The sequence below is a fragment of the Zootermopsis nevadensis genome, unplaced genomic scaffold, assembly GCF_977971745.1.
Source record: "Zootermopsis nevadensis isolate Lab colony 2312 unplaced genomic scaffold, Znev_1.0 Znev_ptg000057l, whole genome shotgun sequence".
NCBI classification, from domain to species: Eukaryota; Metazoa; Arthropoda; class Insecta; order Blattodea; family Termopsidae; genus Zootermopsis; species Zootermopsis nevadensis.
The window spans coordinates 1,063,746-1,085,210 of NW_028259188.1; the positions used below are offsets into that span (position 1 = coordinate 1,063,746).

The 21,465-nt window shown below is 40.2% G+C and overlaps 2 protein-coding genes across 10 annotated transcripts in view; both read left to right on the top strand.

The window, feature by feature from the left end:
• The window catches only part of MCU (mitochondrial calcium uniporter), a 77,911-nt gene extending 63,469 nt beyond the window's left edge, over window positions 1-14,442 (top strand). The window contains exons 3-7 of the mRNA XM_022081671.2: window positions 2,178-2,348; window positions 2,463-2,581; window positions 2,748-2,894; window positions 3,799-4,002; window positions 6,342-14,442. Coding sequence (XP_021937363.2) covers window positions 2,178-2,348; window positions 2,463-2,581; window positions 2,748-2,894; window positions 3,799-4,002; window positions 6,342-6,605 — 905 coding nt within the window. The 3' untranslated portion in view covers window positions 6,606-14,442. The remainder of the gene's footprint in view (window positions 1-2,177; window positions 2,349-2,462; window positions 2,582-2,747; window positions 2,895-3,798; window positions 4,003-6,341) is intronic.
• Window positions 14,443-18,378: 3,936 nt separating this feature from the next.
• Window positions 18,379-21,465, top strand: part of LOC110838461 (transmembrane protein 267) — a 32,485-nt gene continuing 29,398 nt past the window's right edge. For 7 of the 9 annotated variants that reach the window (XR_015538811.1, XR_015538812.1, XR_015538813.1 and 4 more), the window contains exons 1-2: window positions 18,379-18,479; window positions 19,690-19,752. The gene's annotated coding sequence lies outside the window, so the exon portion shown is untranslated. Of the gene's footprint in view, window positions 18,480-19,689; window positions 19,753-20,663; window positions 21,262-21,465 lie in introns of those variants that run through there. The other 2 variants (XR_015538816.1, XR_015538815.1) reach the window with 2 other exon arrangements.

Genomic DNA, 21,465 nt, shown 5'->3' on the forward strand with positions numbered 1-21,465 from the left:
CGGAACGAGACAGCGTGACTTACTGCATGGCGACTTTCGAGAGATCCTTTCTTCGTGATACTTTGGCGTAATTATGTGTGTGATCGTTTGTATACTGGGGGGGGGGGGGGCTGAAACGAACCGGACGCGAAGGTATTTTAGTGTTCTGTCTGACGACAGGTCCATATGAACAGGATCCTTCCATCCTTTTCTCGGACTGGGACCTGTTCATATACGTTCTTGGCAGATGATCCAGAAGTGGTTTGCCATTGCCTTCTTCTGTGTGTGAATGGAGTAATTGTTGGGATGCCCCGGAGGAAAACTCCGTGTTGCCTAGACCACGGCCTTGCCCAACACAAGTTTTAAATTCGAACCCGAGACCCCGGGATTACAAGGCCAGCGTTCTAACCGCTAGACCACCTCATCTTATTATTATTTAGTGTTCTGTCTGACGACAGGTCCATATGAACAGGATCCTTCCATCCTTTTCTCGGACTGGGACCTGTTCATATACGTTCTTGGCAGATGATCCAGAAGTGGTTTGCCATTGCCCTCTTCTGTGTGTGAATGGAGTAATTGTTGGGATGCCACGGAGGAAAACTCCGTGTTGCCTAGACCACGGCCTTGCCCAACACAAGTTATAAATTCGGGCACCGCCGGGAATCGAACCCGAGACCCCAGGATTACAAGGCCAGCGTTCTAACCGCTAGACCACCGTGGCACAGACATACGAACGCAAAAATATGTGGCCTGCGTCTGTGGCCCTCACACGTATTTTTAGGTATTCTTTACGATTTCCTCGTTGTACGTCGCTGTTCTCCCCTTTGTGTCACTGTTGCGTGTTATCGACTTGGTTGCTCTGTTGACGTCATCGGATAATTCTCGTCCAGTGGTCTGCAGGACCTCAAAATTCCGTCAGCTCGGCTGAATTTGAGAACATAACAAAATGCTGTATAAGAGAATTTAAAGTGATGTGGGCGTGACCGTGATCATCAAGACCCCGGATCATGAGCAGGTGCATTCAGTCATTGTTAAATGTCTAGTTCAGTCAGCCCTAGAATAAAACAATAGTATTGTCAAGAAAAAGCCATGGCCTCTTTCCCTTTGCTGGCAGCTGCCTTAGGATGAGAGCAGAGATGGCTGTCGAAACGTTGGCGGAAAGAATAGCTCATTCATTCACCTGACGCGCCCTGTAGCCCCGAGAGTCTTTAATCAACTTCATTCGCTGCGAAAGCGTAACTTTACGAGGTGCGATCGGAAAGTTTCCAGACTGCGTATAAAAACCCGTACACTTATCTCAGGTGTTAAATTCATCCATCATCCTCGAAGTAGTTCCCCTGGGAGTGAACACAACGATCCCAGCGCCGCTGCCAAGCCTGGAAGCATCCCTGGAAATCTTTCTTTGTCAGCCTGTCAAGCACCATCTGCGATTCTGCCTGAATCTCTTCTATCGTCTCAAATCTCCTTCCCTTTAGCTGAATTTTCATCTTTGGGAAGAGGAAGAAGTCACACGGAGCTTAGAAAGGAAGTTGGGGTCGGTTCTTGCAAGATCTTTGAGCTCCTGACAAACGAGAAGTCGATTCTGCTTCTGGTCCTCAGACAGGATGCGTCGCATGTGGAGTTCTTCCTTTAGAATCAGCTGACAGGTCCCATAGCCTATCCCAACAATGTCGCACAAGTCGTTGATGGTACAACGTCGATCTTCGTAAAATTTTCGGGCGTTGTGCTCGAAGATGGTCGTCCAGAACGCTTGTCATCATCGACAGAGGTTCGGCCATTTTTAAAACGTGAATGCCACACAAAAGTTTGCGGACTCCCCAAATGCTTGCTTTAGCATTTCATAGGTTTCCGTAGCCGTTTTGGCGAGTCTTTGGCAAAATTTGATGCACACGCCATTCCGAAATCGCAGGAGGGTCGGTGTAATGCACTACCAAAACGCCCGTAACTAAGAAACAAATGCTAATTCGATGATGCCGGCTGGCACACTGATTCACTACGAATGTAGGCCGCACCCCCTAGCGGCAGAAGCTCGTACTACATCCGGTTCGCCCTCTATTGACACAGTCTGGAAACTTTTCCGATCGCACCTCGTATGTGTGTGTGACCTTGAATCTGGTTATCCGTGATACGTTTTGTCAATAGCCTATTTATCTCACTGCACTCAGTGGTTAAAAGGTCCTGTTTTCTGGTTGTTACAGAAGTGACTGTAGAGTATTTCAGGGGCTTGCCCCAGGTAACAGTTCCTCTGCCGTCTCGCAGAGAACGATGTCGCTTCACTCTTCGACCCATTAGCAACACCGTCGGTGACTTCCTGGCCATGTTATGCCATGAAGACCGTGGCATTGACCGTGTGGCTGTCAGCAGTCTAGGTAAGTCTCCAGACATTGTTCTGCACTGCAGTGTCTGAAGACAGATTTACTGGTGTGTTAAAATGGAAGGGGTAAACGTAAAGTGTATTGCAGGACAATGTAAATTGCTTACAGATGGAGTTAAAATTGCGTCGTCCAATTCAATAGAAGCTCTGATGGAGGAGGACTTCAAACTAATCGTCAACGACAATGTTTATTTAGTAAATACCCCTCGACAAGAAAGGCTGACAAAGGTGAGGCTTCTAATGTTTTAAAATGCATTATTAAGAGTAGGAAACTTATTTTTAATTGTTGTACAGAGTATGTGTTACGTTATGACAGTCTCAGAATATGTATACTGAATATCAAGACGGGATCTCGTAACTTTCCAGGAGAATTTGTATGTTGTGTTTTGTTCAGGAAGAAGTCCGTCGACTGTCAGATGTTCGGAACTTGGTGAATCAGTTGTATGAGGCGCTGAATGTAGAGCAACACCAACTTAACAAGGAACGTGAACTATACGGACAACTAGAGGAGCTCAAAGTAGAGCTTGAACCTTTGGAGCAAGTGAGTATCTGATAAAAAAAAAGATTTGCAGATACGTACAAAGTAATTTTCACATTGAATTCTGTAAACATCGGACGTAATAATTGTTTGGTAGTAGATTGTGTAGGTTGGCGGTACTGATACTGAGTTTCGTTCGTCATTTGTTTTCTGTGTTTCAATGTATTCTAACCATAATTGACGCCTGTTAGTAAAACACTATTATTTCTTGTAAGATTTGAGGTTTTCACAGCGGTGAGTATGAAGATTTCTTGTTTGGAGTGCGGCACTTATATTTTTACAACAAACTTGGTTGTGTTGTCATTGAAGGCCACAGACAAAATCTAATATAATTAATGCAGCGGCGGACGTTTACTGTGTGATGTACCAAGTAATACGTACTATTCGCGACTGAAATCTTGTGACTTTCCTCGATCACAGATGGTTTTCTTAGATCGCAGCTGTCATAAATATGATTACCGAACGTCGTGGTCGAATGCTTCGTATTCGGGAGGACCCCACATTTAAATCTCGGCCCTGAAACCGGATATCCTGACTGGGATTTTTCGTGATTTTCCTAAGTCACTCCAGGCAAATGCTGGTATAGTGCCTTAAAGTAGGCCACGACCGCTACATTCCACATCCTTTCCTGTTCGTTGTTCACTGTCATCCTCTCATTTGATGATGTATAGTCTGAGATACTTAAAAAATTTAATTAAATAAACTATAAATAATTGTGGATTCATTACTTGAGTTGTCCAGTGAATCAAGGATGTGTGCACGCACGCCTCTGATCACGTAGAACGGCACTGAATGGAGCAAGGGTGGACATAGAACGCTTCGTAGAGAAGAATATGGCGTGTCTGCTATTTATACGAGTGTGGGCCTTTGCTTTTTCGTAAACTGGATTTCCTGCAAATCTTCACAGAAACGGCAAGAACTGGAGACCATGGCGGAGCGACGCACGACCGTCCTCACGTGGGTGGGTCTAGGTCTCATGTCCGTGCAGTTTGGCATCCTGGCACGTCTCACCTGGTGGGAATATTCGTGGGATATCATGGAGCCCGTGACGTACTTCGTTACGTATGGCACCGCAATGGCCGCGTACGCTTACTACGTTCTAACTAAGCAGGTAATGTGGTTAATGCTTGCATTCTGTGGCGTTAGTTTCATCAGGATTATGCTAAGTGAGTTCCCTGACGAGTCCCTTTGAAATATGTTCATTTTGAATTAGGTTAGGTTATGTTGGCCACGCTGATGAAATATTATTTAAATTCGACTGTAGTTTTGTGACTTTGGTGTGCTTTGTTTTGAAAATAAATAAGGGTGTAAAATACATAAAGTTCTTTATTCACAGGAGCAATGTGTTTCCGTTTAAAGTCTTATTTTACGTTTTTAGTAAATTGTATTATTAATTCCGTAAAGAGAAGCATCTTCCATTCTGATACGAGTCCTGGTTGAAGGCGGTGGGTACGTACCATTTCAGCTTCATGTATTGACATCACTTTAAATAATGCTGATGAGAGTTAAGTCTCTTAGTCCGTCAGTCCGTGTTATGTGAAAAACACCGTGTGGATGTGATAACAGTTTCGGTGCAAGGATTAAAAAATTATACAGACTGAATACTGAATTTAGTTCATTTAATTTGTTTGTGTGTCTGGAAACAAAGGAACTTTGTAGCTCTGGACATTTGACATCGCGATGAGTAGTTTAAACAAGTTGATATTTGTTTATGGTCAGATGACTCACGGGTCATAACTTTCTAGTTTTGTAAGTTGTGGCGTCGTAAGCTTTAATTAAGTCGCGAATTTGCTTGTTTTCTGGTGATCCTATAAAGAGCACTATAACGCTGTTTCCATCGACCTCGCTTTCTAATCCAATTATCTTTTATACTTTATTTTTATGACATCTGTAAATGGCTTTAACTTTGTAATTCTGAGCATCTCTGGAAAACATGCGAGTTCCTATCGATGCGTGACAAGTACCATTTGTCTATGCCAGCAGAAAACGCGCTCTTAGCGTTACTTCTTACTTCCATTTTACTTATCGAAGATAGATCGATTTGTGATTAGAAAATATTTGTAGGTGACATGATTCAGTCCTAATTTTTCCAGGGGTTTTGGGTTTTAAGTTTTTCTAAAGACATTGGATGCTGATTCGTGTAGCGATGGACATGAGGTATTTAAAAAGTACAGAAGGAGAAACCGAAAGAGGTAGAAGACCACGAAAGGAACTGAGGAGGATGAGTTGTGGGAGGACAGACATAGATTTAGAGGATTGGTTGTCAGACAACGTACATAAAGTGCGAAAGTCACAGTTGAATGTTTCTTCCTAGAATTCAATACTTGGTTGGTATCGGGATTGTGACATGTTCTTCATCAGTGTCTTTATTGCTTCTGACTTGGTTAAAGTATGTTTTTCAAAACTGCTTTATAATTTGTTACGTTCTAAATTCACAAGACTAACTTCAGTTGGTCCATGAATTCCGCTATCAAACAGAACGGTAACATTTGGCCGTTTTGAGAAATGTAATGATGCAATCAAGCTTTTGATCTGCCCCCATGATTTCTACCATAAAAAACAGCGGTAAAATAGAATCGTATGTCCTTCCTCCAGAATTCAGAAAGCAGTTAAGTATGAAAATGTCTTGTAATATGCAGTCATATGTTTGTGCACTGTTCATGATGAAGTGAATTACCAGAATGGGTGTAACTTCACAATGGCAGCTTATTATTCAGTGTTCTGTCTGACGACAGGTCCATTGCTCTGCCCAAAAAGAGCTCTCCAGTTGTCCCTATTCTCGGCTTCTCGCTTTAATTCCTGGAACGTCATCTTCTTTCCTTGTTTAAGGTCGTCGGTTAGCTGTATCAATCTTCTTCCTAGTCCTCTCTTTCCTTCAACCTGGCCTTCGGTGATATCACTCAGTAATCCATTCCTTCTCATAATATGTCCCAGCCAGTTAGCTTTCCTTCGTGTAATCGCCTGCAGAATGCTTCTTTGCTCGTTGACTCTCCTCAATACTTCTTCGTTGGTCACTCGATCCGTCCACCTGATCTTCTCCATTCTTCTCCAACACCACATTTCAAAACTCTCCAGGTATTTCTGTTCCTTCTTCCTGAGTGTCCAAGTCTCTGCTCCATACAGCGCGACACTCCATACGTAACACTTCACTAGTTTCTTCTTCATCTCCAAGCCCAACTTGCTAGTGAGAAGTATCCTCTTCTTGACGAAGGCCATGGCTATCCTTGCTTTTACCTCCTTGGTCCATAGAGCGTCCGTCGTGACTATGCTTCCCAAGTACTTGAAATGCTCCTCATTCTCCATCTGTTGGTTTCCAATTACAACGTTCAATTACATTAAGGTAATAATGTGTTGCTGAAACCTGTACGTTTGAGTGAATATTTAATCTATAACTCCCATGGTCTAGAATGATGAACATCTGATAGAACCAATCTCAATTATTTGTGACAGGAGTATCTGCTGCCAGATGTGAAGGACCGCCAGCACTTGATTATACTGCACAAACGCGCCCGAAAAGTGGGTCTCGACTTAGATCGCTACAACCAACTGAAGGAAGGTGTTTCACGAGTAGAAGCAGACATCAGAAGGTTACGGGATCCCCTGCAACTCCACCTACCGCCCAGCCACCAGCTGTCTGACCGGTCCAAGTCACCATTTCAACGTGCACAGGAACAGTTGCGATTTCTGCTGAATAAAACCAAAACGGCTTCGTAATAATGAAACTGTAGCCAAGTCGAAAAACCGGCCAAAGTACCATAAAGCACCAAACACTTAATTGGTGCATCAGCTGAAAGAAGATGAAAAAGCCACCTCCATCTCATAGTGTTCATTTTCCTTTAGAATAACTGCACTGCTTGAATCACATTGCTAATATTTCACTTTGGTCTCCACAAATCAGCTGTTCTATATTCTTCCATCTTTTCAGTTTCCGCGCGTCTCGACAGTAAGAAAACTATTCACTGAGTCGGACTTACTTGGCTTTCAAACATTACAAATTACGTGGTAAAATCCTCTCGGGCGACCAGCCGTGTCAACTTTGAACAGAAGTCCAATTTTTCAGAGAATATGTCTGTCTTCATCATCAGGCAGTGATGTGATGGGTAACCAAAGTTGGTTGTCCGTGTATGTAATTGGTGGCCCTTCATGTTTGGTCAAGTGGAACCCATCTCGAGTCATTTGCTGAGTTGTTGTACCTGGAACTCGACCAATGATGTATTAAAAGGTTCCGTCATCTGCAAAGGCGATCGACCCTCCGGCCTTGTGCCACCTCTGTGTAGCTTAAACAAACCCATCACTTGGGCGGTCATTCTCCCCTTCTTGTTCTGTCTCCGTGTCGCTTAACCCGTCCACGGACCTCTCCGTTTTTGTCCCGTCCGAGTGTTGCTTAATCGTATGTGTCTTCTGGAGGATGTCGATGAGGGTGCCATTCCTGGCTCAGAATAAACCCATTGTCTCTGTTGAAATTATTGGAGTGCGGTCGTATTTCAGTTGCCACCTTTACCAGTCGATCCAAGCTAATTTTATGACTGGTTTTGATGCTGTGTTCTGCTACTGCCGATTTTTAAAGTTTGTGGTGTTGCATGTAATGCACATGCTCCTTGTTATGGTGCACCCTGTCTGGCCCACATACACTTTACCACACTTTCATGCAATCCAGTACGTACCTGGTACACGACCTCCAAGGTTGTCTTTCGCTGACCTCAGCAAGTTATTGCTGTTCTTGGGCACTTGAAGGGGCACTGATCATAGATACGACTGACTGCGGTTACCCGTCATATCATTCCATGACGATAGAGGCAGCCTCTCAAAAGTTGAACTTCTGTTTCGAGTTGACGTGGCCGGTCTCCTGAGAGGATTTCATCTCTGTTGCCGTGAAAGCTTCAAGTCGTATGTAATAAAAACTGTGGTTCTCCAGACAGAATAAATGTGAGGGATCATCAGACATTCATAAAAATCATCAAAACATATTCCCATCAGAGAGCGCACAACAAAGGATCAGATCTGTTACTCAGCAGCCCTGACGTCGAGAGCAGAGATTGTTCTCGAAACGTTGGCAGAATATATGGTTTATTCACCGTTCATCCACCTGACGCAGCTTGTAACCGGAGAATCTTTCAATAACTTCAGTCGTCGCGGAAGCTTCACTTTATACAAAACATATTCTAATTGATTACGTTGCGTTGCGGGTCATACAGCGTTGTGCATGGTATATGTAACCTCAAAGACTGAACGTTTACAATGTTCCTTTACGACTAAATTAGCTTGAGAGCAGCCGAAGCGTTGCCACATTCTTGACTAGTTTCATGCCATTAACCAGATTCCTATAGGGGCTGATTTTAATTCATGCGCTGCAATGGTTTTGTACAAATGAGTTTTATTTTTGTGCGTGTGGCAAGCGTTAAAGCCGAATTTTATTCATTCATTGTGACAATCCTAATGAGATCTGAAAACTGTTCATGTTCATGAATAATGTATTTATATGTCGTAAGCAGTCGCAAGTTGTTGTAATGAGGAAAAGTTTATAATTTTTTCAGATGACAGGCCAAAAGTTAGGTGTGGTGCGATATTTCAGGGAAAATTATGTCTGTTGTATCTCCTAAGTGAATTACTTGCAGTGTGTCTCAAGCAAGCTGTTACAGGCTTGTTCTTTTATATGCTATTTGCATGTTGAGTGCAGTTTAAGAATGACATATACAGAATCACAAAAAAAGAAATATTGCAACCTTCCCGAACATATACCACAAAGACCGAGATACAACCTTGGGGGTTCCTAATGGGTTTTTTCTTGGAAAATTGTACCAAACTATTAACAGTGCTCAAATTAAAACTTTCTACACACCAAGACGATATAACGAAACACACACCTCACAGAATGCCAACACAGTTAATGCTCCTGATGATGATGATGATGATGACTGCACAAGAATGTCATTTCTCAGAGCTGACCCACATTTTACGTGAAAGTCACGTCTGAAATCTGCGTTTTTAGAATCGTAACAATCTTGACGTCTAGCATTTGTTTGGCACCACAGAAATGCGTGCATTCTTAGGTACCTACTGTTTTAAGAAATTTCACTACTGACTTGTTTGTTACCTTGTCTTCATTCTCGTTTGTATTTCATTTTACTTTCCACCTGTCTCATTCGTATGTTAGTGGTAGAATGGTGATAAATGCTGAATTTTTGAGGGATAAGAACGATAACGGTTGTAGGATTTGAGGTTCTTACGACGGTGAATCTGAAGGTGGCTGTCTTCTGGGTTGTTGCGCCTTGCAGTCTGTTAGATGTTTACCGACGTTTCAGAGGTCCTTGTTGCCTCCATCATTGACCTGATAATGGAGGTATCAAGGACCTTTGAAACGTTGGTAAACTTCTAACAGACTGCACGGCGCAAGAACCCAGAAGACAGCCACCTTCGGTGACAATGGTTGTAGCAGTAGCCTGGTATTTTCATGAGTGAAAGGGGAAAGCCGTGTATCCCAGGAGAGTTACAAAGCACATGCTCTGTTGCGTGGCACTTAATTTTTAGATGTGTCTTCTGCTTTGTCATAAGCGACGCTCAGATTTTCTGTCTTGAGTCGCCGGGGGATGATTCTCTGCCGTTATGCCACTACCTACAATCCTTTGCCCGGACAGGTAATATGCCGTTGCCCATGCTTATGTAATATAAAACTCAATGGGCGGTTTTAATTTATTCTCGTAGGACGTCATGCCAGCGGAGGCTTCTGATTTCCTACCGTCAGTAACGGCATGATGCTGTGTTATGCCACCTACCACTGATCTTACATATATTTAAGGCGGTGATTTTAAGAAGTATGAGGCGTAAGGAACGCCTTTCAAAGTTTTGTGTACTCTGAAAAGTACACTCTTCAATTTTTTCCCCCCCTTTATTTTTGCACTCAAGTTTTTGTCCCTGAGTTGAACTGTGAGACAGAATTTTGTTCATTCTGTTATGTTTTTCATGTACGCGGATCCTGCTCATTTCCTGTTCCGCATTGCTTCCCTAGTGACGAAGGGATGCCGGATTGATAAAGTTGACAGGCCGTGGCGGTTTATGATTTTGGAATTGAAAGTAACATAAATCCGTGAAGGAGAAGAAAGATGTGGTAAGGAAATGTGTATCAGCTCTGATGATGCATTTGGCATTTCCGCACAATTTAGAGTGGAAATTTAAATTTGTTGGCAATCTGAAGCACAAAACAAAATTGTTGAATAGTCTCTTAGCAGAAACAGAATGTACTTATTTGTCATGTGCATCACTAGTCTCTTTATTAAATTCAAGTGAGAATTAAAATGTTATTACGGTAAGCTTGTTTCCTTTATTAAAATGTTACATGTAAATAATTGCCTTTGCTTAAACTGTCATTAATAATAATGAGAAAGTAGATATTATTGAGAGGCAGAATAGTGCCTGTTGTTGATATTAGCGAAGGCTACTGTCGCTAAGAATTCTTTTCAAAATTTCCTAGTACATATCATCGCCATTTAAACTTGAGAATACAGTGAAATGCCAAATATTTACACACCACCAGTTTATTGTTTTATTCTTCTAGTCTTGCGATAATTTAAATGTTGCGAGGCCATGCAAAGTGTCGCCAAGGGGCGAATAAGGACGGTTAAAATTGTAGACGTGTTCCGGAGAACAGGTGATCGATGACTTCATAAAACTGCTACTCCGCTTATGATGTACTTTTTTCGAGCCTAGCGTTACTCATGTTTACATGGCAGGTTGGGTGGTAGTTGAGTAACACCTCATTATGCACAGAAGTCATAAAGGAGAATGAGAGGAGAGTGGAACTGAAATGCGTCCCGAAAAACTGGTGGTGTTGTTGACTGTGTAAATACGTTGTCTGCTTTGTTCAGTGATGCAGTTCAGCTGAAGTGCCCACAATCGCTATGCCCCAAAGAACAGTGCAATACTTTGGAATTTCTTGACTGCTTTATGTTATGTTCTGATCGCAGCACCTCGTTCGTTTAGAACGGAATCACATTTCATTATGTCTCTCTTAACACGGTATAATAAATACTGACTTTTATATATGTTGTTGTATTATCAAATCACAACTTGTATTTGTGTTAGCGCTGTTATTTATTTAATGTACTGCTTGAGTATGTTAACCCTTTTTCAGTGTTTAGCACTGATAAAGATTTGTGTTATTTTGTCTAAAGTGTACATAATGTGGGTTAAATCTGTGATAGGTAACTTTTGCATTCTTTAATTTTCTTGTTTTTTTCCTTGAATACAATATTCATCAAACAACTACAAAATTAATTTTTCTCATTTAACCATTATTGTTGGTATGCTGTGGTTGATGGATGATTCAATTGGTCATGCATTGTACCAACATACTGTTAAACCATTAACTCAGGAGTTAGAGTCCGGCCAGCAGTTCAAATCCCCTAGTCCCATAAGCTGAAGGTTGATGTACCACAATAAAATAAGTAGCAGACGTAAAATATGTATTAACGCACCCAAATTATTTTGATACTTAGTTGTTGAATATAAAAGTAAGGTAAAGCTGTCACGCCCTGTAGGCACGTGGGGTAAGAGAAGGTATAGCTCCTACTCATTCTTTACCTTGGCACTAGATAGGGGTGAGTGGTAAATATCACGCCCTGGGCCGCGCTCTACTCCCAGGAAAGGATCCCGGTACCCATTGTATGGGAGGTTAGGTGGGCCCCAGAGCCGGTGTGGACACGGAGGCTGGAGGAAAGATCCTCTACCCCTGTCGGGGATTGAACCCTGGTCGTCCAGTCCATAGCCACCGTACTGACTGAACTACCCGTGCTCCCATTGAATGTACAATTTAAAAAGACAGCTTGGCTAGAGACATCTTTCATATCTAAACATTACATAGTTCGCTGTCTCAATTTCTGTGTGGTGTTACATTTTTGAAATTGTTGATGAAAAGGAAAAACTACATGTTAGGAAATTGTATTCGGTTAATGCATCCGATACATGGAAGAAGGTTCTGGGCTAAATGTGTGGTTTGTCCTGAAAGCACATTAACCAAAATCTGGAATTAAAACATTTTAACATTCTTATGGTATGTGTATGAAAGTGTCTTAGATAAGAAATTTCAAAAGGTTGTCTTGTATCATCAACCATGTGTCGCTGCTCACACGCGATCCAGATGGCTGTGCCTGGCAAACCGCTGAATCGTTAAAATCTGTACTTAATGCTCATTGGTTGAGGGGTTTAAATCCCCTATACACGTAGGATGAAGATTAGGGGAGCGGAGCAGACCGAAACGACAGGAGGCTGAAGAAAATCGTAAAAACGATGTGCTTCATATTAACTCGGCTGCAAATATTATTAGGAAGATCAGGATGATGTGATGGGCTGTACATGTAGTATACATGGATAGCTGAAATGTGTACAATGTAAAGGGAAGAGACTGCTTGGAAGATCTAGGCATAAATGGAAGGATAATATTCAAATGGATCTTGAGGAAGTAGGATGGTATGTTGACTGGATCATCTGCTCGGGATCGGGTCCAGCAGTGGGGATGTTACAGACATTGTAATGAACATTTGGGCTACGTAAAATGTGGGGGATTTCTGGAGCAGCTGAGTGAGTATGGGGTTCACAAAAAGTACTTTGTTTAATGCAGTTGTTAGTTGTGATCGTATTCTTTTTCATGCATCTTTTATATGGGATGCTGTTAAGCAGTAGCGAGGAATGGGAGGATCAGAGCGCCGCAGGGCCGAAGAATAGCGAAAGAAACCAAACGAACGCTGTCTGCCCAGTGACTTTCATGGAAGGTGGGCATAAGTGCAGATTCAAAAGACATGTTTAATAGAAAATTAAAACTGAAGTTCAGTACAAATTGGAAGGTAGCGCAATGCAAGGGATGCGTAAGGCAAGTTCCGAGAGGTGAAGAGGTTTAAGCAGTTGAATGTTAGGGTGCATAAAAACTCTGTGACATAGTTTATTGAGATGACAGAAACAGAGAAGCTGTTGAAGAAATTAAGATTCATTTAGCTTGTGTTTTGTTTTATATTATCACATGTTACATTTTAAAAGGAACAAGTAAAATTAGTGATTTCATGGTTGGTCGATGGTATTACTGCTCTTTGAAGGCTGAAACATGACAGGGAATTAAGTAACACTAGTGTTTACTTAGCAATGAATTTGTCTCGTGATCTTTTGTTTGTGTTCAGTGTAATTATTGCTTTGTGTACGTTCATTTTCTGTCTGTATACCCTTATAATGGGTTTGATTGATACGGTTTTTCCTTAATTTACTGTTTGTCTTTCACCTGGATTAACTCATTGGCTGCAAATATTGTTTTTGTGTCTTGTCGTCTCGAACTGTTTTGTCCTCGTCTAAACAACGTTGGTGCAAGGACATTTCCTTGTCTCACTCTTCCATTGATTTTGAACCATTCTGATCTTCCTAAATTTGTTATAAAGCAGCTTGTACAGTTCATGTTAGCTTCATTTCCTCCACAGGATATTATGGTGTAAAATCAGTTATATTGCACCAGATGAGAGTAACTTTGAGCAGAAAGATACTGTTTGCTTTCTTTCCGTTGTTAAATATGTTGTTTTCCTACTGTGTAACAAAGGCAGGAATTTGTGGTCCACTGTTACTCAGAAAGAAGACAAACAAGACTTTACTTAATTAACAATTCAGTGTGTGTGAAAATGGCTGTCTTCTGGGTTGTTGCGCCGTGTAGTCTTGTAGAAGTTTGCCGGTTAAGAGGTCCTTGCTGCCTCCATCATCAGGGTGATGCTATGTGTGTTGTCTTCAGATAGTTACAGTGTTTTTTTTATAATTGTCAGACATAATCTGAAAGTTAGAATAAGTACCAGCTATTAAAATATTTTATAATTGAATTTGAACTGGAAATATGGAAACGCTGGTATAAATTATGGATTTGTACGGATACGTAGGAAGTAGTAAAACCAATGAAGACCTCAGTCAGGGTCTGACTATGGGAATCATTCTTAGAACTAGAGACGTCACCAGTAAGGAGTTAAGGAGAATCTTTGCCTTTTTTTTGAAACCCAAAGGTTCATTACCAGCTTCACAAAGATCCTGCAAGAAATTTGGGCAACAGTCTTTAATGGGTTTGATGAACGTTGTGATCTGTTGAAAATCAACAGTTTTTTGAGAAGAAACCAGAAAAATATACTGTTGGGTTTCATATTTTGCAAGCGTTTGTTTCTGAATCTACAGAGTGTCCCTTTAATCTTCCGGATGATTTATTACACATGGTACTGCATTACCAATTGAACGGTAAAACTGTGAATCTGCGCACCAGCGAAGAAGAGATATATCGTGCATTTTAAATAGAATGTTCGATGAGAAATTATGACTTTCCGAAAGCATGTAGATGTATATTTCAGCCACACATTGGTATGCCAGTTGCATTTTATTTTTTACATGCATAGTTTGTTAAAATGAATTTCAAAACTTGGTGTGGTATGTTTATTGTAATGTTAAGCTGATTCCTACTAAAATACATCGTAGCTGTAGAATCGTCTCAGTGGAGAGATTCTGTTGGGTTATATAATGACTATTAATAAAATATTTATGAAACTTTTTCAGTGTAATTTAATTTAATTTAATTTAATAACTGTTCGATATTAGTTACAAAGATTTATTTGTACATGTCTTTTATTTGCTACGTTACTTGAGATGTCCACAGCAACCGTCACTCTTGTAGGACAGTGCGTAAAACAGCCAAAGGTGGCTACTATGAAAGTTTGTCATCCATTGTTTTATCAAGTTTATTATACTTCATATTACATGAACTTTGGTGGGATAAGGTAATAAAGGTTAATATCCATGTAACTCATGGATACTGAATCCAATATTTCATTTAGGCAGTATTGTGTGAGTGTTAACGAGATCACCAGTTCAGTAATCCTGCATTGTAATCAGTAAAGCAACGTGGAAGCACATAATAAAATTGACTTCAATTTTGACAAACAGCCTCAGTCAGCTGGAGTAGTATCTGTACTTAATTGCTTCTTTATGCAGAAATTAAAAAGTCTAACTGAAATCTAAGATTGAGAGCTTCCTCTTTTAAACTCGATATATTTTCTACTCTCTTGCATGCGCCGATTGAGCTTGGGAACAGGTTGTCGTAGTTTTCTTTGTAGGATTTGAGGTTTTCATGGCAGTGAGTTTGAAGATGGCCGTCTTCTGGGTCGTTGCGCTGTCTAGTCTGGCCCTGATGATGGATGCATCAAGGACCTCTGAAACATCAGTAAACTTCTACCCGACTACACTGCGCAGCAACCAGAAGACAGCCATCTTCATGGTTTTCTTTGTTTGCTCTCTTTCGGCTCGGTAGTTGTCTTGAACAAAATTATGGCGTTGAATATTGTGTTCTTTACTAATCTTGTTGGCAACTAGGTAGATGTGAACGACATTTCTAGATTATTACTACTGCAATAGTACTTCCTTTAAGAATAGTTAATAGTTTGATAATTGAGAGTAAAACAGTCGTATTTAATTTTGAAATTCGGGTTAACTCCTAGTCTCTTTCATTAGAATCCAGTTCAAATAGCCTCATATGCGAGATGTCAGTAACTCTTGTTTCTCTTGATTATCAATTACTTATTCATGTATTTAACTCTATGAGAGATTACATGAATGTGTGGAGATTTTATTGCATGTGTATGCTTCATATTGCACAATGTGATGAAGTTTCAGGGATGACCTGACATCAGAGATTCATACGATATCGAAAATTGCACTTTTTATGCATAATCAGAAGATTTCACGGCGACAAAGTATAATGAATTTTTCTCAGGCTACCTGTAATATAGGATGGGTTATTGAATAAAACACAAATGATTCGAGAACCATCTTCATCCTCGGGGTACAACCACCTGACACGACTGGTAGCCTGAGAATAATTCATTATACTTTGTCGCCGTGAAATCTTCTGATCATATATTCTAAGGATCTTCAATTATAATCTTCGCCAGATATTATTAGGAAGATGGAATCAAATATCGACATGGGTGGGTCATATAACAGGCAGAGGTGAAAAATGTGTGTAAAATTTTGGTTCAAAATCCCGAAGGAAACAGATTTGCCTCTGCTCATACTAATGTGTTATATTGTATTTAAAAATGCTACAGGGCACAGAAGCTGTACTGTGGAACACAGTTTCTTGAAATGTACTTTATGCCAATAATTTCTTACAGCTGATGCTAGAGACCGTCAGAATGAAGAGAGAAAACATACTCCATCTGTCTTCTGCAGTTGTTTTTTCCTGTAAGCTGTTCAGAACTGAATAGCTTTTGTTATGATAATAGGAAAGTGTTATATTATTGTAATTTTGTTTAAATAAAATCACATTAGTATCAGTTTATGTAAGGGATGAAAACACTATCTGTATTTATTTTCATATTTATATTTATTTTAATATCCTCCTGTTTTCTTCTGTCTTTTCTGTGGTGGTATCCTGTTAATGAAATTAGGTATTGAGTGCGTCACAAACATGTACTCGACTCTAACCTAAATGTATGCAGATGGTGGTAGTTTTATAGTTAGTCCTGACATTCACATCTAACCTAGGATGAACATGAGTACCGTAGTGAGGAAGCAATTGTCATCCTAAAACAGCTGTCAACAGCATGGAGGGCTTTTGGTTTTATTCACTAAACATTAAAATATTGTTTACAAACTATCCTCTAGTATCCTGCTGACATGATGTTGCCAACCCTGCAGAAAGAGCTTAGTTTCGGAGATGATACGTTTGTATTATTAGGTGCCACAATCTGGATTTCTCTATACAAAGATTTGGTCACAGACAAAAGAAAATTGACACCTGTGAGCGAGCCAGTTGAGAGATCTGTCCTTTCAAGAAATATACGTCAGTCAAACTGATTGTTTCTGTGAGAAGTGCTGAAACTGCACAAAAAACTATAATTCATAATTTATACTTCTATGCAGCAATATTTCAGCCATCCATAATTATTGACTTGTCTGTTCCTTACATGGAGCTTGTAGCATATATAATTATTTCATATACTGTTGACATGGACTTATTCTGTTGATCTATAGAAGATAGGCAAAATATTCTCAAATATTTTAAAATGTCATGGTATTTTATCCTTTCGAATATTAATACGGTATTGATAGTACCTACTTCGCAGTAATAATTTAAATTCTAAGTAGCCCCCCAAATACGAATATGATCGGTTGAAAATGTGTCGACTTCGTTTCTGCATCATTAGGTCTGAAGTGAGGTTGGGAAGTGAAAAATTATGAGAAGAACAAGTCTGAGGGAGAATCAGTCAAACAAAACACAAAGGAGGTTACAGTCACAGGCTATTTTCATGATGGGCAGTGTTCAGGGACAGCACTTCAAGAACCAAACACTGGGTGGAGCAGTGACTCTGGGCAGGAGGGTCAGCCAGGGATAACAGGAAAGAACCAGAGATAAGCGGAATGCGATCTAGAATGAAGCATGTCAGGTGGCCCTACAAGTGCATATAGCATTACGAGCTGCAAAAGCAACTTTGCTTCTGTTCTCTGGTTCTTAAAGTATAGTGTTTTATACCTACCTATTTCTATATTCTAAAATTCCTGGTGACATTTTGTGTGTTTTACATCATATATAACAGCAATATTTTATATAGGTTTATAAACGAACCCAATGTCAGATTGAAATTGACCTCTTGACACGGGAGTCACAATACACAGATGCAAAACATAAAGAGGCTATATACACATTAAGCAATTATAGTATAATAAAAATAAAGAGAAATGATGAACGATGACACTAATATTAATAACACATATAATGGGGATAATAATAATAATAAATATTCAAAAGCAATAAATTTAAATTAATTGTTTCAATTATTAATTCAGAGGATGTATTTCATGGTTGGTACAATTTCATTTGATACCAGGTATGGACAAGATGTTTAACGCCGACTCCAAGAACCTTTTAATACGTAATCAGGTCGCACACCTCACAGGATGAGTACCTGCCATTACCAGTTATTATGAAATATGACTGTATTCAGACACGAATGTTATAGAGTAGAGTAGAGTTTATTTGCATTCCATAGATCCTTCTTAGGACTCAACCAAAGGATGTAGAACATGTCATTTCACACAATATACATACACTTCAGAACTTTCAACACAAGTACAAGAACGCATTTCACATATCGATGTACATAAATTTCAGATTCTGTAATACAAGTATGAAAAATAATTTTACAAATTAATATACATAAACCTCAGAATTTTAAATATAAATACAAAACTAGCTTTACATATACGTAAATTATGTTATATAAAGCTTAAACATTTTCAGCAGAGATGAAATCATCTACAGAATAGAAGGAGTGAGTAAAGAGGTAGACATTATGAACATCTATCTTCACGTTCACACAGTGCAGAAAACAAATATCCTCGATAATATTGGGTCGCTTTGCGAACGCACAGGCAACGTATACCGTTTTGTTATCTGTGGTTGGTTCTTTTTGTAGTTGTTACCTTTGGTTTTTAGATGTTAGTTGTCTGTGGCGGTAAATGTTCTTTTGGTAAGCGTCGTCCAGCGTGATGTGGCGTTATGCGTTGGGGCGTCTATAATTTAACTGCAAGGTAATATATATATTATAATTTGAACTTTATTTTTCGAGGAGAGCAGTTAAAAGATCTGTTTAAGTGTATAACATTTCACGACCTTTAATCTTCATTTTTATTTTTTTTAATTGGGTGGTGTTGCAACGTGCTTCCATAAGATGCATTCTGTAGTATGTATTTGAAGATCTGAGGCTGTTGGTTAGAGCCTGTAGCGCACGTGAGATGAAACGATTGGTAGAAACGTTGTTAGTATTTTGTAGAAAGGCGTTTCAGCTGGTCATGGTCGGGAAAATTATAGAAGGATAAGCCGCACCATCGTGTTACAGACTGCAGGAAAACGTATGTTAATTTGCTTGGCCTTCCTCAGCAAGGACGAGTACAACTTTTACCACAGTATTTCTATTCGTAAGACATACTTAATTTACGGGACAAAATTGAAGTTGTCCACGTGGCGTCTTTGTGTACAGTGTTTTTCAGTAACCTTTTCCCCCCATGTTGCCCAAAAGGTTTCTTTGGCCATCATTGAAAAAGCTGGAGAAAACGAGTTTTAGTTTATTTAAATTTCATTTATTCTTTGTTTCAAACGGAAGGATGTAGAAACTAAATTGTTGCATGCATTTGTCTCTCTTTTGTGCTGCATTGCACACCCATTCATCCACTTTCATTACATAACCCTAATGTTTGGTAAATGAGACAAATGATCACATGAAAGAAGCTCCCATTTATGCAGTTTCATGTAGAGGTAATATCAGTATCAGCCCAAGGGTGTGCCCAAAACCTGAAAATGTGTACAAGTTGAAACAGCAGTAACAAATTAAAATTGTATGTGCCGAGAACCTAAGTGACGGAATATTTCGAGGATGCTTGCTACTCCGTAGCTCAATTCTTCAGTTCTGGAAGAATTAAGAAGGCTGGAGAATTAACTATGTGGGTTTGGCTTTACCCCTTCAACTGCTCATTCTGGAAACGGGCTGTTCATATATCAGTTCCATAAAGGGTAAATTTTATGCATGCCATGCAGTGACCCATTAGAATCTAGTTGACAAACAGCTCTCGTGCCTCAGTAGTGCTGAGATGTCTTCCTGTGATGAGTCATTTACACTTTTCTGACACCTCTTGTCTGACTAATTATGCGGACAATGAAATCTGAAGGACGTGCACTTTCTCTCGTGTTTGAGTTGGTAAGGCTTGTGAGGCTACTGCTAATGCTGCTGGTGTTCTCCACCAGGTTACTTGCTGCAGCCACGGGGTGAAGAGAACGCCCGACTTGTCATGGGAGACACCTGAACAGGTACGTGGCCATCGTGATGGTTTCTTATGCTTTCTTTCCATGATGTTCACAAAATTAATGTACACAGGGCTGATGATGTCTGTCTGTCCACATTATTCAGTGTGAGACCTGCTGAATGGATTTGGATTAAATTTGGTATGGATTTTATGCAATTCACACTCCCCTAAACCTTTGTTTTTTTAAAAATGTCTTATGTTAGCCGCGCTGCCTCCGCACAATTTCCACTCATTTATGATTTGTGTGCTAGAGCCCTCTAGCAGACAAATCGGAAGAGACTCGGGTGAGAAATGGCCGCAGAATTTTGGTTACGAAACATCTCGTTAATGCTGGCATTGTCTGTAGACAACACTTACGGCAAGACTTGTCTGGTGTTTTTATTTCGTAATTAGGTGGTAGCATTCAGAGTTCAAAATTAGCAAAGAGCATATGTGGAAATGTTTCATATTCCATTACAAATTACAGCTTTACAGCGTTGTTTTGTGTTTCATGAAGTTTAATTAATGGAAGGTGTAACTCGGATGAGGTTCCTCAGGAGGTGATGTAATGAAGTGCTTCTGTGTCGGGCACTTACTAATTTCAGAGGCTGCCTGTCTGAAGACAATTTCTGGCAATGAACAATTAATTTTGTAGTTTGGTGGGGTGGGAGTTGTCAGTCAGTAGGGCGACCGGTGTTTGACGCTGGAATTCAATTCTCAGTGGGGCTTGTTTTCTTTTTTGATGTAAATACGTCTGTATGGAAGGGTCATTCGGCAAAAAAGCTTGACGAAGTTGTGTAAGATGCATATCATCAATGTGTAAATATGGACCGACGAGATTGGTCAGCTTTTATATGAACTCCAAGTGAATTGTTACGTTACCTAAGAAACTAATTGTTGCGTCATCTGTTTACTCGGTATTGTTGTGTTACATTACTGCCGTCTACAATCCTCTTTCGTTATTGCGGAAAGAGCTGAATTATTACATTACGTATTTATGTCGGACTCTCCGGAACCGTGGTTCCACTGTCAATTTTCCCCTCCCACTTGCCTTGATGTAATGACTCTGTTAAGTGCAGTAGAACTTTGCCTCCATTCGGTCATTACTTTTTGCATGCGCTCAGAAGCAGCGTTACTTGATGCAGTCTGCTCCATAGAAACATTTTCAAAACTTGTCGTCTGAAGATGTTACAGACTTTAGGTCTATTTTTCAGTGTTGGCATTACTGTGCTTCTTGTGATGATAAAATCAAATGATATTCTGACACCTCTGCCTATTGATTGTGAGGACATATTTTCTGAAGGGAGCACAGCCACGCTGAGGTTAATTTTGGTAGCACTGTGTGATACTGTTTGCCTAGGTATGGTCCACATGGCCGAGCATTGCGCTGACACTGGAGCTAAATGGAGCCTTGACATGGAAATTTAAATATGCTATTCCCGTACAGTAAAGGTTAAAATAACTGAGGCTGCTAATGGAAATTGCCAGTCGTGAAGCCTCGTAGTGGCACTGGAGGCTGTGGAGAGAATCTCAGGTAGTCGAGAAGTCCCTTGTCTGCCCTTTCTGTGTCCCTAATGATAACATGAGATTTGCATGCAGAGGAAAAAGAGAAATTTGTTTTGTATAAAAACTCAGTAGTTTATCCTAATTATGGTCTTCCGGGTCGTGGATTGCCGTGTGGTATCGTAGGTGGATACCAGTTTTCTGGAGCGATGTATTTTCTCCACCGTAGGCGTGG